We start from the raw sequence: 19,408 nt of genomic DNA, 5'->3' as shown, positions 1-19,408 counted from the left end.
AAGTAATAGGGCCAGTCCTCATTGGAGGTTGCAAATGAAGACAAGCCGGTACTAAGGAATGACTAACAAGCCTATTAACGAATCAGAAGCCAGCATTTACAAAGGGCAATGACACAAGCCAATGACAAATATATGTGGAGAGTGTGCGGAACTTGAAATCCATGCTCGAATACAGCAAGTCTCGCAGAGAAGCACATACGCTGCCCAGGCTCGACCTAAAAAGACAAGCTGTTAAGATTTGGGGAAGGCAATCCCAGAGAGTGCAGTTAAAAGGCAATAAGGTGTTATGGGAGCCATTGCCAACTAATCAACATGAACCCTTCAGTCACCCGTTTTGGTGACAATATCGGTCCAGTGACCTTATTTTATGCTCAGTGATGTTTCATATCCTTACACCTGTCTTCGTGACTCAACCCCTTCCACGCTCATGACGAGCTGGGCTCGTCATGAGGTAGCCTCCTCGCACGCTCATGACGGGCCCAGCTCGTCATGTAAAGTGCGGTTTTAAAAATCTCAGCGTGCGAGCGGAATTCCGCCCGCACGCATGCGGTTAACAGGATTGTTAGTGCTGTGTGGAAGCGCACCAGTAGCACACCTCGAAATGTTCATAAAACCCTGTAACTTTTTAACAGTGGTTCAATTATGATTTGACCAGCCATGCATGGTCATGTGGTTCTATATTCGATATGGGGTGATACCCCTAAACCAGTCCCAGGATGCTTGTTTCCTATCCAAGGAGGACCTGATCTGACAGTTCAGGCTCAAGTGTTCTCGGGGGGGGGAGGGGAGTATCAGAGTGTAGAGTAATTTGCACATGGCTGGATCCAAAGTGGGGTGGCGAAGTGAGCTAAAGAACAATGGCTTTAACCCAGATCTCTTGACTATGGGTGAGTGTTTGAAAAGTTTCAGCACTCCATCCATCATCTTGGGGTGTTAGCTGGATATTTTCAGGACAATAAACATTAAACAACATATACAACAATGATCAAAATGAATGCAAACACGAAAAAATACAGTTTTCACAGCAAGGGTCAAAATCAAGGCACAATGAAAGAATATAATGCTGTACTTATTTAAGCCTTATTGCACCTGGTCAGATTCTCAACAATGATTAAGATCCTCTTCAAAGTGCATTAGCCACCAGTAACTGCCCATGCGCAATTATGGCCTGAGCAAAAAGTCCGAGCGCATAATGAAAGGGAAGGGCAATTAGCTGCTGTTAACAAACAGCATGGGGGCAGAAAGGCTAATAGCACCAGATCCAATACACAGGCAAACAAGCCAGCCCTCCCTGCCTTCCATATGACCCGGCTTCATGCACTCACTGAATTCAAATAGAGGAAAATCAGAGATGCCAGTGCCATCTTTTTAACTGAATGAGCCAATCTCACAAATCCATACAAGGTTCAAATATATAAATGCATACTAAAGGTGTTCAATGATGGTGAAGATTGTTGGAAACCAGCAGTATACCGTCTTCATGCTATTACACAAAAACATTCATAAACATCTCAAGAAGCATGCTGCTTGCATGCTAAATGTAAAGGCGTTGGTTCTCTCTTTTGCAGCATACACAGGAAGGTACACAGTAAGTATCGTCTCAACTTTAAGGGTGGCAATGGGGGAGGGGATACTAAGCATCATGTACACGCTGTGTAGCTAGGTTCATGCAACAGAGTAGCAGTCTAAGTGTAACTACCCAGCGGCAAATTGTAACATAGCCGCCACGGCAAAGTTCTATTGTTTATAACATAATGAAGAAAGCACCTTCCATTCGCTGACGTAGTGAATCCCAGCACTCGGCAACCTACGTAAGAAGGAAGCTGTTTTTGGAACTTTTTTATAGCGTGAACTCGATCTGAAGGTATTGCGGCGCTTTACATGATATCAAAATGCCCGAGACAGAAGAAGTGGCATAAAAAACCCTTCACTGCTGATGTCATTACAGGATTTATTCCTTTGTCTCACACTAAGCACCTTAGTAAACATCAATAGGCTGCTAATGGGTTAGGGGAAAGACAAGGAAGGAACCCGGGACACTAGGACATTACAGGATGTATCCCTTTGTCTCACACTAAGCACCTTAGTAAACATCAATAGGCTGATAATGGGTTATGGGAAAGACAAGAAAGTAATCCGGGACACTAAAGAGAGAGTTGGGGTAGCAGCCTCCATCACTGCAATATTGACATTGGTCTGCATGAACAGAAGCCACAGCAGCGATTGCTACGTAAAACCGCAGACTGGAAGCAATCGATATAGGGAGCGGAATGGAGTGTAAAGTCGCTTGAAATGCTATGTTTAACACTTGGGATGCGCAAAGCGCTGAAGGACGGTCGAAGCAGTTGTCTGTCATACTATGTATTTAGCAGTGTGTGCATTATAATGCATTTGAGAGAGTCAATGCCTGATTCTAAGCAATTGAAAGATACCCCTAAAGCGAAACTGTCTCTCCCAGGGCCGCAGCTCTTGCGGCATCTCCGGGCACGTGCCTCACCTCTGAGGGAAGGTGTAAGGTGTCGTCGTACGCGCAGATGAGGACTCCAGTCGGGCGCTTGTTGTCCTGCCACCGAGATAAGGAATTCATCATATCAAATGCGTGTCCGCAAATGAAAGTTATGGGCACGAATTAAAGTAATGCAATTTGCGTCATGAGCAATACTGGCCTGATAAATGGCGCATGGATACAAAGTGACGGACGGCAGCAGCCTATCATTTAGTCTTCAAGCATTGCGCTGCAGTTGGTGTCCATTGCAGTCACAGGAACTTCTCAGCATCATACTGGCTCCCACCGGGCGCCCGCTCTCCCATTCCTGACAACCGAGCTGCTGAGTAAATGAGTGCTTAACGGACAATTAAGAGACGCTGGGCGCGAGCAAAAGATCCAGAGTGGACGGGCCAAAAGGAGACAGGGTGGGGACAAATAAGCCTTACTTTTAATCGGAGGCTACCATTGAGCATAAAGATGACTGCAGCGAATCAGAATCATGGGTGGAGCTTCCACCCCACATCCGAAATCGCCTCGATGATAATAGATCTCGCAGAACGATCAGCGCATGTGCTGCAACGCTAAGCGAGACCTAAAAAGGAGCAATTCCAGAAGGATTACTGCTTTGAATTTAATTAAAAAGGAAAGTTTCCCCTTTTTTAAGAAGAATCTTCAATCACTAACCTAGTTGGTGACATGCTTCATCATTGGGTTCCCACCCGAGGAGCAGAGTGCCTCCCGGGTGTGCTACGATGCCTGATTACAGCGTAGCGGGGTTTTTTGAGCAACGTTAACAGTGAGAAGTGATTTAAAACTGCAGTTAGTTGCCTTTGTGATATTTATTTAGGGCATTTGATTTGCGCTCTGGTTAGGTTGTGAAGCCCCTAAAACTGGAGTTGGAATTTGCAATTCCACCGGAAATCTTGATTTTGTCAGTTTCAGTATAGTATTTAGTTGTATGTGCATTAAAGTAATTTTGCTTTTTTTAATAAAAAAAAAAACATTGCCTGTACATGTAGTTATTTCTGTGTGGTGCTCTTTTCATAAAATCTAGCTCAAAACTCCCAGAGTCAGCCTTTGACTGCTCTGCCTCAATATCCTGATAGTTAGGTTTTATATTGAGAATGCTTTGACAAATGAACTAAGACTGTGGTTTAGAGTATGAACTCTGGCCAACGCAAAACAAACAAGCATTGAAAATGCAAAAGATCTCGCCTTTGATTATGTTAAAGCCACTCGCTTTGCTAATGGTATTGTATAGCAAAGCAAATGGCTTTAGCTTAATGAAATGCGAGACCTATTGCATTTTTAATGCATGTTAATGAATAAAGTACATACAGAGTAGATCTTACTGTGTGATATGAGCCAGTAGCGTCTCTGTTGCTTTAGAGAGTGATTTATTTTCTAGCGCTAGTTTAACACTTACGGCGCCACTGAGGTCGGGGCTCACTTCAATCAAGCTGAGCTGGCCTCTAAGTGTCTGAGCACTTGGCAGCGTATTAGGCTGGATTGATATACGAGTTCAACACACAGCAGGGTAGTTTAATTGGTTTATTGGGGTCCTCAAGCAGTCACTGTGAAGCTGCGGGTGGCAGCTTTATATTTGCTGTGCCCGCCAGAGCAGACAGGGGGCACCAACCTCGTCCATGCCCGACCCCTCAATGCTGCTTGACCTGGTCTACAAATAGCTGTGTAGTCACGTACACGGTGGGAGGGGGCGGGGGTGCCACAGTCTAGTCCGACTGAGCACACTTTAGTACAATGAGGCCAATATCAGAGCGTGGGGGCATAGGAAAGACATGTCTGAAAAGGTTGGTCTTGCTTATTCAGCTAACTGCAGGTAAACTAACGCTGCTTGCATAATATAATTAAAGATAAATGCAAGTATAGTAATCAATGGGAAATGCACTCTAACATTATAAAGCCTCATTGGTTAATGCTATAACTGCAGATGTCCGAATGTGTGTCACAAAGAGAAACAGAAGACACGGTTGATGGATGGAATGCATAACCAATCAACACATTCATCCCCAGTTAAGAGATCTGGGTAAATGTATCATTCTTTTGCTCACCATGCCACTCCAGTTTAGACCTGGCCATATGCAAATCAGTCTTGACCCTGTGCCTCATGGGAACAGTCCAGCCCGAACTGCCAAGCCAGGTCCTCCCTGGACCAGAAACAAGCATCCTAGGACCGGTTTCGGGGGTTCACCCCTCTTCAGCCAGGATAGCTTGAGAACCTGACATGGCAATTCAGGCTGGACTGCTCCCATTGGGTGCAAGGTCAAGACTGATTTGCATATGGCTGGCTCCAACCTGGAATGGCATTGTGAGCAAAAAAAAATGATGGATTTAGGCCCAGATCTCTGTATTGGGGTGAAAGTATGACATTGTTCTGCATTCTGTCCATCAATTGTTCTTTTTACAAAGAGAAACAGAGCTGAATCGTGGCTTTGCAAGGTAATACTGTAGGTCGGGGAAGCAGACGAGGATGCGGAGACTTACATATGCAGACAGCAGGAGAACAGCAGCAGCAAGCTTGCTCTAACCAGGCGCCAGAAGAGAGCAGAGACAGCGCAGCGTCTTTAGGCTTCAGAGTGTGGTGCGGCAAAGGGATTGACAAGAATAATGCAGGGGAGAAATAAGGACGAGCGAGAACCTGTAAAGGGAAACAAATGCCTGCTTTCGGGACAGAGAAGGCTGGAAGCGCCTCAAAAAAACGTCGGGCGGAGCCAGAGATGGCTCACAGCCGAGGAGAAGTGAAGAGGCCTCGGGCAGAGAATGCTGGACACTGCAAAGGGGGTCGGACATTCAAGAAGAGGTTCGGAAAAAGGCTCCTCCGAGGTAAACAAACCTGCTGCCAGTCCTCATACGTCACAGTACAAAGATGGAGTAGACCTGTTGAAATGGGCTGTAGTAAAAGAGGACAAGGCGGTAACAAGTAAGCCAAATTGACAAATCACGCGCCAGCGTTTAACTTAATCGCTGACGCAAGCCAATTAAAAATAAGGGCGTGGCTTAAAGCCCCCTTCTCAAACCATATCGATTTCAAAAGTCCTCGCATGGCGAGAGTAGCGCATGTGCGCTGCTAACGCCATGCGAGACCTAAAAACTGATTGGACATCAAGGACTCAACTAGAATAGGCAGAACTTCCTGTTACCAACTCGTTGATTAACAGCATAGGGGGAGGCAGTACATTATTCAACACCAAGAGACATTTTAAACAGATCTCTAGTTTACATTGTGCTAGAGTTGTCTTGGTTTCACTGTGTCCATTGGTAATTTATGTTAAGTATTTGGTGGCCTGGGAATTAAAGTACTTTATCTTTTTTTAAAAGGAAACACTTGACATTAAAAATTATTGTGCACATTGTGGAATCCGTTAATGCTCTTTTACCCTCTTTAGGTGCTTTCCTTTGATCTTTTGTTTTTACTCATTTCAACTATACTGTTGATATTCAATTTGCAATGCAACCAAGTGGTAGTAACACTCACTTTACCGTTACAATTTGGGAATTTTAGGTTTCATTTCCATGTTTGATTAGCAATACGCATTTTAAGTTGTATGCAAATAAAGCATATTTCTAAAGAATAATCCTTAGAACTGTGCCTCTGTCCCACTAACAGGCCCTACTACTTTGGTCAAAACTTTTGTTATTGATCTCTCTGGAGCACATTACTCTCTTTTGAAGAACTAAAGGAAAATTCATACTCGCCTCGTAATTCAAAGGAAAAAGTTTGTGATCCAGGTAGCCCTCATCCTATCTGGATTGCAAAAAGTTAATTTTGATTGCCTTACGTAAATATTTTATCTGTTGCCTTCAGACTGTGCAAAATGCAGCTGCCTGGACTGCAACTTAATTTCTGCCAGCACACTTCAGTTACATCTAAATTCAACTTCCACTTCAGATTACCAGTGAGTAAATAGGTCTTTAAATAAAACATTCTGCGTGGGGCACATGGCACTTGCCCAGAGTAGCTCAGCTCTCGGCCCTATGTATATGTATCCCAATATATATACACCTCTTCTCATGCATTCTTGGTCGTGACCTTGTTCCATCACAATAGAGCAGGCAGATGCCTTTTCCTGGTTGTCACTCCTATTTCCGGTATACCAGAGGTACAAGACTGTCTACATGAGTACATGGTGAGCTGTAAACCTATAAGAGTGTACGGTACAGCACGGCAAAAATAGATCTATTTGAATTGCCAATGCTTCATAAGGTAGATCAAAAAATATTAGCTTGTGTTTCCAGCCTGTATTTTCAAGACCCTGTCCCCTTCTACGTTGCCACAAACAAAACATTAACAAGTATTTTGTCTAGTAGAAATCAAAAGAGTGCGATCTGTGTCCTGGAGCAATCCCTTAGGGAAAAATCTGTAGGACCCTCAACAACTATTTTCGGTCTGTAGTATATGCTTTGCCACTGACGTACTCATAGTCAATAGTGTCATCTGGTCTTATTCCTTCACCCAGGAGGTGATTTCTCTGGCTTGGAGAGATTTTCTTGGGGATCCACAGTAGCATAGTTGATCTAAAATTATCTCTTGTCTGTTATGGTTATTTTAAAAAAAGACTAGACATGGATAAGGTTAAAGAGAAGTAGATGTGTGATGTACCCATCACATCATTAGGTGAGGTCAAGGACTACATCTTTCAAGCCCTTCAGCGCCCATAAAAGGATTGCAGCTTTCGTCCGGACCCCTAAAAAGATTCTTTTTGGAGGATCACTTAGTTTTTGGTAGGTCAGGTGAAACAATGATCCCTGAGTTTTTTAAGGTCTGGAATAGCTATTTGCTCCCGGTGTTTGGAGAATGCTGTTCTCTTATCACTGTTCTAAAGCAGGCCCCATAGGTCGGAGAGTAAGACTATGATGCCATCCTCTTGTTGGACAGCGACTCTGCGTCCTGTTGGTTCCTCTCGTCCAAGTTGGCGCCAAACAATACCCTGACAAATACTTTGTTTAGTTCACATGACTAAGTTGGCTACCAGAGGAATACTACAAGGATAACTCTTAGGAGGAACTATACTGTCCTAATGTTTTAAAATCCCTCCAAACAACTTCTTTAACCCCTTCGATGCTGGCCCGTTTCCGCCGCTGTGCGGTAAACAAACGAACAGGGCGGGGCCGTGACGAACCCCAGCCGTCATCAGCACACGAGCACCGCGGAGTGTGACGGCTGGGGTTCGTCACCAGCATGCAAGGGGTTAAATGCAAATGGTACCCACAGCACATTTAAAAATAATTTTTAAAAAATCACTCTGCAGGAGGCATACTAGTGACTAGCAGCTGGACGAAATAAGGGCATCTATGGGGAGGCATCTAGTAACCATGGATGGGCATAATGATGGCACGTGAGCAGTCTCACTTACTTCCAAGCAGAAGGTAACTAACTGAGTATTTTTCAGAAGGATTAGTGATCAGGCGTCCCTTTTAAACTAGCTACTAACATTGCAGAAGAGTTCAGGGATATGTTCTCGCCTTTTCATTCTCCCGACCCCTTGCCATTCTGTGCCTCACTTTCAGTTTCCCATGACACACAACTGATTTAAGAGCAATGTATAAGAAGCCAGGAGGCACTGGTGCGTTCTGCAGCTCTCAAAGGCTTCAAAGGAAAATAGCCAGCAAGCTGCCTATCACTGCAGACACTTGTAGCTGCGGGCACGCTTTCTATTCACAGCCTCTTTCCTCATCACCCTCCTCTAATCTACTATCATACCCCTTAAACAAGAGACTGCACAATCACTTTAAAATATAGATTGAAAAGGAGGTGCTAGAATACAGATGCAGCATACCATCCTAAAACCTCAAGAGGTGCTTTAGTCATAGTCAAGTCGTAGTCAAAGATTTTTATGGAGCGCAGTTTTTCACCGTGAGGTCTCAAGGCGCTTGCAGCTATAACGGTTAATCCTAAGAAAGCATCAGCCGAAGAAAGCGCAGAATAGAGTAAATCCAAGCACGGGATCTACTTAGAAAACAACCAGGTTTTTAAAGCCTTACGAAATTGCTTGTGTTCAGAGATTAAGAGAAGGTGAGGAGGCAGTTTGTTCCAAAGAAGAGGCACCAGATAAGAAAAGGAGCGCTGACCGTACCGAACAGTGCGGACACGTGGTTGGACCAACAGTGATTTGCTACTAGATCTCAGGGATCTCTTAGGGGTATACCAGTTCAGTTTATCCTGAAGATATCTGGGCCCTTTCTTTTGAAGACATTTATGTGCTATGCTCAGGATCTTAAAATGGCTCCTCTGACGAACAGGAAGCCAGTGAAGCTTCCTCAAGGAAGGCACAGATGCAGTTCTGGGCGGGAGGTCTAAAACCAATCTAGCAGCCGTGTTCTGAAGAGTCTGTAGTTTTGCCAGAATATCTTTGTTAAGCCCATAGTACATAGCGTTACCATAATCAAGATGGCTAATGATCAGGCCTTGGACCAATGGTTTTCTGGCTTCTATAGGGAGCCATCTAAAGATCTTCCTGAGACTGCGCATAATTCCATAACATGTCCCTGTCAATTTAGTGATATGATCTTTCATGGACAAGGTGCTGTCAATGATAATTCCCAAATTCCGAACCGCTGGCTTCGGGACAGGACACTCCCCCAATTCAGAGGGCTACCACTCGTGGGTCCAACACTTCTCTGCCCTACCAAACAGAATTATCTCAGTCTTGCTGGCGTGCAACTGGAGTTTGTTATTTCTCATCCAGTTGCTCAACTCAATCATACAATCTTTGAAACGAAAACGAGTGTCGACGGGATCCACGCCGCATGTGATAAGCAGCTGGGTATCGTCGGCATACGACACGGTTCCAAAGCCGTGAGAGTTAATGATTTCAAATGGCAGTCTGAACAAAACTGTACCCTTGCTGAATTACTTAAGTACGGTTATGAAATAACACTCACTAGCAATAGATTGACACAGATATCAAACAGTGTGTCAAAAAATCAGTACTACTCATGGAGTCCAAAGCTAGATGAAGGTCAAAGTTCATGAACAGTGGTTGATTCTTTCTAAGAGTTTAGTTGACTTAACAGAAGTAGAGATGTAAAGACTAGTTTATGTTCGAGTGGGAGGGTATCTACTGTAAGAGAAATTGCGCAGAAATGCTTCATGAAAGTTAATTCACACCTCCATATAATATCAAATTATATTTCAGTGTATGTTTATGGAAAGTTGGATGGTTAGGTTATTGGCCTGAAACTGTGGTGCAAATCTTTACAGCAAATAAGTAGAAAAGGATACCAATTCAAAGGCTTAAAGAGAATCCATTGGACTCTTTCACAGCAGCTATTTCCACAGGCTTGCTTGTCCAACCCTTCTATGGCTTGATTTCACAAGACCAAGTGAACTTTATTATTCTAATTAGATATAGGCTTATAACCTCACTAATTGGTCCAGTAGTAGGGGAGCTAATGCCACACCAAATAAGCTATTGACATAGCAAAGGGTATTTACTTCTGCAGTAATGCCTTCCCATTCAGAGTTCCAATGCTTGTCACAGGGGAGAATTCACGTTTTACCATGTTCTGAGCACCAAAGCTTAGACTATTGTGCAATTTCTCCACATAAAATCTGTTTTTGTGCAGCATGTAATTTTCATTTCGGCATAAACTGACATATTTAAGATAAAGGTCGTTGTGTTTTACTTTTCATGCTATATGTTCCACTGAAAACCGGAACTGGAGTTAAGATCCTAAATGTCTCTACTTGGAATGGTTAGTGTGTAAAGGGCCGTTTAGGTATTGTAGTTCCTAAAATATTTCAAATTTAGTTTTGAACTTTAAAAAAAGGATAGTTTATTTACATGGTTTACGGGGTTTCAACTGAAGCAAAGGAATCAGCTTCCTTGATATTTGGCAGTTCACTGATTTAAGCAGAACAGGACTTAAAGCAGAATTATTAAGTGCAGGATTAGAATTTCAAGAACTACATTAAATGGCAGGACTCATCAAATTATAACATTGTTTCTCAGTTGTGCAAAATATTCGGTATTAAAAAATGTTTTTGTTATAAGATACATAGTGAATGTTGTTCATTCTTCCCCTACTAAACAACTAAGTTATACACCCTTTGAAAACCGAAGGGTAGATGGACAAAATGTAAACATATGGATATTCAGAAGCAAATTTAGCCCAACAGTGGAAAAACTGGTTATATAACTAGAAAGTAACTATTATCACTTGACAACGCTCCTATCACAAAAACTCCATAATTCGGGTCAAGTACCTGTAGTAAATGTTAGCGATAAATAATGCCCCTCAACCTAGATTCTCCAGCCCTCCAAGCAGCCATAATTACTGGGGTACTGTCTAGTCATAGTAAAATCCCACTGCTACTTATGAACTGCTACCACAATATGACAAAAGCAACAAAACTACCAGCCACGGAAACTTTGTGTGACAGCTTGGAGGACCTTCTTCTGGAGTTTCCTACACATGAAATTCTTCTATTGGGAGATTTCAATATTAGGGGTTTGGGAAGTTTGAACACTGTAGCTTGCCATACCAAAGAACTGAGAAAAGTGAATATCCTAACTGCATACAATCAAATCTCTTATCAAACTGGAGATCCCTGACCGACTTGAAAGCAAACATAACCCCTTGACTATGACTCTTGATCTAAACACTCCAACTGCAAATAAAGTTTTGGGGTGGGCTCAGTCACATGTGTTGAGATATCCAAATTAGTCAGAAAGATCAAATGGAGAGAAGACAACCTTGAAGTCGGAAAAATGGTTAGCTAAGGTATCCAGTGCTCAAACTAGTTCTCCTGGGGATTTACCTTACAGCTGGGATAATTTAACAATTAATCTAAGCGATCTACTTGGACCAGGGCACCTCCCGACATCTACGTTGAACGTCAAAGAAATGCCTGCCCAAACCCTCAATATTGACATTGTTACTGCATGATGAGCCTTAAGAAGGTCCCTGCGTAACCACAAGTGCAATCCTACAGCAATTTCTGGCAACACAATCACTAGTCTGCGCAAAGTACACAAAAAAACAATTTGGGAGGTAAAGAAAGTCTTTAAGCAACAAGAAGGGATGAAGATACACCATATGTTGCAGGAGACTAGTTTATCCTGCTATTGGAATTATATTTACAAACTCAAATCTCCTACCTGCTCCAGGCTCAATGCCATTTCAGAAGAAGCCTGGATGCGGTAAGTTAAAGTACTTGGGCATCAACACAATGCGACGATTCCAATCGGGGGAGGTGGACCGATCACCGACAAATCCAGCGGACCTGACTGCACCAGCCCAAGTAAGCAAGCCTGTAAAAGCAATGAAAAACGACAGAGCTCCAGGTCCTAATGGCCTTCCCGCCATAATATTTATAACCTTTACAATCAAGCTTTCCTAGCAGCGCAAATACCAGACGGATGGAGGGGCTCCATTTTGTGCCCAATCCTCAAGGAGGGGACCCAAACATATCCCTCCAATTATCACCTGAAAATCCTTTTGGACCTAGAGGCAACATCATATGCCAGTATTCTACTTAAACAGCTAGAGGAATGGGCTGGGGAAAATGAGGTTCTGCCATACTTTCAGACAGGGTTCCGGGCAACCGCTTTAACAATTGATATCACCACCTTAGCCCCCATGAGTCATCGAGCAGCTCAGAAGAGCCAGCCCCCCCGCCCACTTTTCTCACAGTTTCATTGATTACAGCGCCACTTTTGACAAGCTTGACCACCCCACATTATGGAGAAAACTCAATTCATGGGAGGGTCCCTGTGCAACTGCTCATTGCCATTATCTCCTTATATTTGAAAACATAGGTCCAGGTGATAACAGGCCCTCAGACAGTCACCTCCAAAATCTCTTGACAGCGGCCTGAAGCAGATGGGTGCGTGCTTGCCCGCCCCACTCCTCTTTAATCTCTACACAGCTGATTTGGGCACATTTTTAGAATGCAGTAGTATGGCACCTCCTCAATTAGCCAAACTGAATTTACAAATTTTTCAGTACGCTGACATCAACATCAAATAATGGATCAGGTAGCCTTGAGTAAACTTCAGAAATACAATAACCGGAATTACCTCATGATCAATCAAGGTAAAACCAAGATGCTGATCTTCAGCCACTATATGTTCGACTGTTGATCTTCCTTAAAAAAAAAGTAAAAAGAAAAATCGAAAATATGCGGTTTACCCAAAGTTTTTTCATATGATGTAGTCAATGTTATTCCTTTTACCCATGTATTTATGTCTTTGGATAGAAGTTGCCATCCATTTAATATACTTAGGTGTAGATTGTCATGTTGTTTTTTTTAACTACAACAATAAAGTAAACTTTGATTTGACTTTGATAAATAATGGGGCTCACATGGTATCCTGACCATGCTACAAAAAGGGTGTAGGTGATCATAAACCAAAAGCTTACAACTCCCTCAACAGGAAATAATATTGAAGAAAACATTCACATGGGTCACGATTGCGAGTTTGGTTGAAACTACTGCTGACATGTGCTTCATGAAACTACTTTTCCACTGCTGCAAAGGTTACAAATGAGATATAAATGTATCTCAGCACACTGATTTGTGTGTACTAACGCCAAAACATGGGCAAGATAATAGACCCAAATGCACGTGTGATTATATCATATACATTCCGGAAAAAAACGTTGAACAGAGGTGAAATAAAAGGGTCCCGGGTAGCATCTTCATGTCAAGGAAATGGAGTACTTAAAATATGAAGTTAAGAGACCAACCATGCTGCACAATTGTTTTTACACCGAAACCTAAAGCGCCTATAAAAACAAGTGTGCAAGTGAAAAAAAGTTGCATACATTTTAATCTCAAAGAAATATGTTTAAAAAGTGTGCTTTGTAAAATTAATACCTCAGCACATACAACAAGCGTTTCAGCTATAACTATTTCCCAGAGCAGCATTTCAAGCTGTACATTTTACCTGAAGGCTTTTATTTCTCTCTGCCCGGGAAGCCAACGTAGTGTGTTCGCAAGACACAGAAGAAAGCCTAATTCGGCTTCTGTTTCAAATAAACGGCTCTCTCTACATAAGGAAATTATTTCAACAGTATCAATTACAAACTTCTAAAAGCGAGAAGACTATATTAAAATCGACATATTTAAAAGCAGTTGTCAAAGAAATGTTGGAACATCAACAACTCAGCATCCGTCCGTTTCTCAGTGCAGCTTGAGGACTGTGGATAAAGAAAAAGTATTAACTAAGAAACGGTCAACCACTACACATATTACGAGTGGAATGTGGATGTGCAGCAGAAGAGCTGGAAGATAACTAAATAACACACTGAAAGGCGAGTACAAATAATACACAAAAGGGGTGCGATACAACGCTGGAAGTAATTCAAGCCTTTCTCACTGCGACAACCCTAGTGAAGAATCGCAGAGTTACTTCTCATTCCTAACTTCTCCTTATTAGGAAACTCGCACAAGTCATCAACCGTCAACAAAACCGACATGCGAAAGAATACATTAGTAAAGCCAGCACGGAGGATTCCAAAGACCTGTCTATTCTTAACTACCCACATAAAAGGGGAAGTATTTATGATATCCGTCAATTTCCATTCATTCGTTGGGTTGAAACAAGCTGCTTTTTCATACCTAAAAACAATAGCGAAAAAATGAAATCCAATGTAGTAGGCATGATACCTATATGGGTATAAGTCTGCAAAGTTACCGAACCAAATGCAGGGAGCAATCTTTACGCATTGAGCGGTAAAGATGCCAAGTTGGATCGCATATTTCTGGAAACAGGTTTACACAAGCAAGACACTTCCTTAAATACTATTCGATATGTGAAATGTTCTCTTACGTTGCCTCAGGCTCCGAAGCGAACTCCTAATTGGCCCATCGGGCTACTGCTGTCAAAAAGTGGGGGCAACAGCCTTCAACTTCACAATCACGCTACATTACAGGGTAGTGTTCCACAAAGACGATATGGTCTTGCGGGTGTACTATCTTCCATAATAGAATGAAGGGTGAATCCCACCTCACTTTATTGACAATGGTGACCATTACCTTAGCAGTTTACGCCAGAAGATGCGGCCTCTCTGAACGAACTCAGGAGGCAAGTTTAACCACAAGGAAACAGAGAAAGAAAAACAAGAGTCACACTCCACCTTAAGACATTTGGCCAGCAGGTGTTAAAAAGCAATGCACGGGATAATAGGGTAAAGGAACATGAGGAAACACAGTGATGCACCGACAGTTACCAGGTCTAAGACTGCGGAGCAAAGTGTAAACACACGTTCCCACTGACGATATACATATAAGTTGTACAACAGCCGTCAAGCACACAAGCGGCAGGAATAAGGCCGCCTGTAATGCACACATCAGGGGGCTGTGGCAGAGCCCAAACAGTAGATAGTGACACGAAAGGTCAAGCACACACCTGGCGCAGGGCACTTAAAAGGGCGATACTGGCACACAGACATTATCGGTGTAGAAACATCAATGGGACCAGCCACAGAGGAGGCATATCCGAAGAAGGGCATTGACACTAAGCTGTGGAGGGTACAAAACATTGGGCGGGGCATGACAGGCCCGTGACACTAATACACGGAGCCTGCAACCGGTACACACCTGGTGCAGGGCGGTCAGTCCGTCCACGTTCGCATAATTTATGTCTGCCCCACGATCCAGCAGCTTGAACACCTCCTCGCTGTCACCACTGGAGCATGCAGCCAGGAAGACTGCGCCATCGTCGAACTTGACCCTGGTCTTCTTGCGCCTAACCACGGGCGGCTCCTGGTCTGTCTCAGAGCCGATCCAGCGCTTGAGCTGCTCGTTGCGCTTCTGCTTTGCGTCCGCCATCTTCATCCCCTGGCTGCAGCTGCTGCCGCAGACCCCGCTCTAGGGGAGCCTCTGCGCTCACCCCCCTGCCGGAGGGGAGGGCCGCGACGATCCACCCGCACAGCACCAGGTCCCCCACTGGTACACGGCGCACAGAGTGCCCTACAGGCCGTAGAGCGGGCGGCGGCGCGCGCGCTCCCGACACACACTAAACGCTAGCGGAGGCCACTGGGCACGCGCCGAGCTCATTAACCTATAGTCGCGAGACTTTAGCGAGGTAGTCGCTCTGGCCGGAATTTCACAGCAAAAGCCTATGCCAGACTGGGCAGAGTAGAGCCTACTAACAGCCGGTGTCTTGTTGGAGTCGAAAAAATTTTACGGTACCAGGAAATGTTTCTATTTGCATTTGCCTGACCCTTACATGGCGACTGCTTACGACAGGGCCTAAGGCAGTTCCCGTGTTCTATCTGAGCAGAGTCTGCGCCGACCCTGGATAATAATAATAATGATAATACTAATATAGAATACAACACGCAATGCCCGAGACTCTGCTGTCAGTGCTTATACTATACAATTTCCTAACTAAAAATATTACATTCAAAGCAATCGGCCTCGCATTTGTGAAAGATAGAGCTATTGGAGTTGTAAATGACAATGTTTTTAACTTATGTTTTTTGTTTGTAATGGAGTGACGATTTGGAAAACAAAAGTTAGAGGTAGTGGCGTGAATGTAATTTTTTTAACTTATGTGTTATGAAGTGGATGTATGTGGTGTGTAGTGGAATGGTTGCCCTCTAGATAATGTGAGGCCCCGGGGAAGTAGATTCTTGCCAACCTAAGAAGAAGAAGGACTGAAGAGCAACAAAAGCAGAGAATAGGAGAAGAAGCAGGTCACTTGGCCCCAGTCCTGCCGTCCTGTCTGCAGCCCTCATCAAGAACTGCGCCAAAGATGTCTTGTCCTGCAGCTGTGACTCCAAAAGCCTGGGAGGACCACCTGCCTTTGAAAAAAAAACAAGGGTCTCCCGTGGAGGAGCATAGCTGCTCCCCTACATCCTGCAGGCATCCAAGAGCCGCTGCGAGGCCCCGGACTTCCAAAAAAATGACCCCAGAAAGTACCACTGCACCCGTCGCTTTAAGCCTAAGCTGAAGAGGGCCAACAGTGCCAGCGTGGTCCCCAACAGCCGCGGTCGGTAGTGGGAGTACCGGCCGGGCGATGACGTGGGGAGGGGGAGGGGAGGGGCAGGGTGGGGGGTAGTAATGTATGGATTACGGACTTTAACAGGTAAGTAAACATATAAATAAATTAAACTAATTTTGTTGTGTGCTCTGCATCACCAAATGCGATGCAGTGCGTGCAACAAAATTCATTTAATTTATTTATATGTTTACTTACCTGTTAAAGTCCGTAATCCATACATTACTACCCCCCACCATGCTCCTCCCCCTCCCCAAGTCACCGCCCGGCCGGTACTCCCACTACCGGCCGCGGCTGGTCCCCAAGCCCAGCAGAGACAAAGCCCACCTTGAACTTTCCCACTGTGGACTTCCCGATACCACTGATGGCGCGTGGAATTATCAGCTCAATAAATCACACTCACCTGGGCCCATAAATATTCACACTTTGAACCGGTAATCCTGCTTCTGTTTCCTAATCATCAGAATTTGTATTTTTTCCAGGACTTCTACCTATACATCATGACTTACCAATCCTTGACACCTCTAATATAAATCCAAGGGATCGAAAAGGGAGTTAGAATAATGAGTAGTTAATCTAATAATTTACCTTTCCTGAAATATTCACAGACTCAGGAAAAGTTTTAAACACTTTATGCAAGGTTTTCTGAGTCAGTGGCCACAATACAGTGACCATAAAGTTTACAAGCAAGAAAATGATTAATAGGATATAAAGTTTGCAATAAATCACAGTAACACCTTTAGACATTGGTACCTGGGAAGGGTGAGAAAGGGAAATAGCACTAAGACATACCACATGGATTATATTTACCTAGAATGATGCGAGGACCAATTCTGACCACGGGCTGGGGCAAAGATAAGGCTCCTGACTAATCAGGTGCCAACAGGACAGGACAGGTGCAGATCAGGACAGGTAACGACCTGACCTCTGGTCGCTCCCCACGCCCCAAGGCTCCTCCTGGTTGCCTGTGACTGCTGCTGACTTGTTCTGCCCCATTCCTGGCTTGTATTCTGTAGTTTTTCATCCCCTCTGTTTGCCGCTCGTTTTGCCCTTGCCCGCTGTGCTCCCACCCGCTCCCCGCTTCCCGCTGCTGCTCCCCGCGGCCCGCCCCCTTTTGCCTTCTGTGCCGAATACCCTCGGCCTTTGGCCCTGCTCCCGCCTCCCAGCTCCTCCTCCCTCCCACTTGGCCTCTTATGGAGGGCACCGCGCGGAAGCGCAGCGGACGCGCACCAAAGGCAAGCCCGTCTGCGCCCGTCCGCGCCTTGACCGCGCCCAGCGCCAGAACCCCTGGCCCCAGCCGATGCCAGGGCACCCGACTGAGGTACGACAGCGCCACCCTCACCACACTCAACACCGGACGACCTGCCACCGAGCTACCCCGAGGCGCACCCACGGACCCTTCACCTGCCAAGCATGCAAATTCTCCTGCCTCCGAACCTGCACCCCACCGAACTCAGCAACGACAACAACAACCACCTCAAGTGCATCCTGCTCAACACCCGCTCCGTCCACAAACACGCCATCGAACTCTGGGAACTCCTTGATACTACAGCACCAGACGTCGCCTTCCTCACGGAAACCTGGATGAGCACCTCCTCGGCCCCCAACATCGCCATAGCCATCCCGGACGGCTACAAAATCACCCGGAAGGACCGCGTCAACAAACCTGGAGGAGGAATCGCCATCATCTACAGGAACACCATCAGCGCCACGTCGAACTCCGAAGACACACTCACCGCCGCCGAACACCTACACTTCCAGATCGACACCGACCCCCAGACCACCCCCAGAGGAACACTCATCTACAGAGCCCCAGGCCCACGGACACAATTCAGCGAAACCATCGCCGACTTCATCAGCCCGCACGCCCTAGCCACACCAGAGTACATCCTCCTAGTGGACCTGAACTTCCACCTGGAGAAAAACAACAGCAACACCACTACCCTGCTCGACAACCTCGCCAACCTCGGACTCAAGCAACTGGTGGACACGCCCACCCACCTCGCGGGCCACACGCTCGACCCCATCTTCTCCGCCAGCAACCACGTCTCCTTCAGCCACTCCACCAGACTTCACTGGACCAACCACAGCTGCATCCACTTCACCTTCAATAAAACCATCTCCCACCACCAGACACCACAGATCCCCCGCAGAAGTTGGAGCAAAGTCACCGCAGACCAACTGACCACATCGCTGAGCCAGAACCCGCCTGTAGACACCCACGACACCAACGACGCATCACACAATCTCGCACAGTGGATTACCAACTGCGCCGATGACCTCGCCCCTCTGAAGAAACCCCCAGGCAAGACTAGCAACAGAAAAACCGCATGGTTCACAGACGCCCTCAGAACCGCAAAGAAATCATGCCAAACCCTCGAGAAAGCTTGGCGCCACGAACGGACATCAGAAAACATGACAGCCCTCAAGAGCGCCACCCGCGAATACCACCAGATGATCCACACCACCAAAAGGACATCGTTCAAAGAGCGGCTGGACAACAATGCCCACAACAGCAAGGAACTCTTCGGCATCGTCAAAGAGCTCTTTAACCCCAGCGCCAGCAACAACGACATCACACCATCGCAAGACCTCTGCAACTCCCTCGCCACATTCTTCCACCGCAAGATCACAGATATACACGACAGCTTCGGACCCCAGACTCTACCTCCAGCTATCAAACCAACGACCCCCACCAACAGCTTCAGCGCATGGACCCCCATCAGCTCGGAAGACACCATCCGCGTCATGAACACCATCCACTCCGGCTCCCCATCCGACCCATGCCCTCATCACATCTTCAACAAAGCCGACACCATCATCGCACCCCACCTACGGAACATCATCAACAGCTCCTTCACGTCAGCCACCTTCCCTGGAAGCTGGAAACACGCAGAAATCAACGCCCTTCTGAAGAAACCAACAGCGGACCCCAAAGACCTCAAGA

General features: G+C 45.4%; 1 protein-coding gene across 8 annotated transcripts in view; it reads right to left on the bottom strand.

The window, feature by feature from the left end:
• PPP1R12A (protein phosphatase 1 regulatory subunit 12A) overlaps nt 1-15,537 on the bottom strand; it is a 1,571,083-nt gene extending 1,555,546 nt beyond the window's left edge. For all 8 annotated transcript variants that reach the window (XR_013606928.1, XM_078674242.1, XM_078674241.1 and 5 more), the window contains exon 1: nt 15,057-15,537. Coding sequence is in view for 7 of the 8 variants with exons in the window: in XM_078674242.1 (XP_078530368.1) it covers nt 15,057-15,293 (237 nt within the window). In the remaining variant the exon portion in view is untranslated. The remainder of the gene's footprint in view (nt 1-15,056) is intronic.
• Between the last annotated feature and the right edge of the window lie 3,871 nt (nt 15,538-19,408).

Source organism: Lissotriton helveticus, chromosome 1_1 (genome assembly GCF_964261635.1).
Source record: "Lissotriton helveticus chromosome 1_1, aLisHel1.1, whole genome shotgun sequence".
Lineage (NCBI taxonomy): Eukaryota > Metazoa > Chordata > Amphibia > Caudata > Salamandridae > Lissotriton > Lissotriton helveticus.
This window is presented reverse-complemented; position numbering and strand designations above follow the sequence as displayed.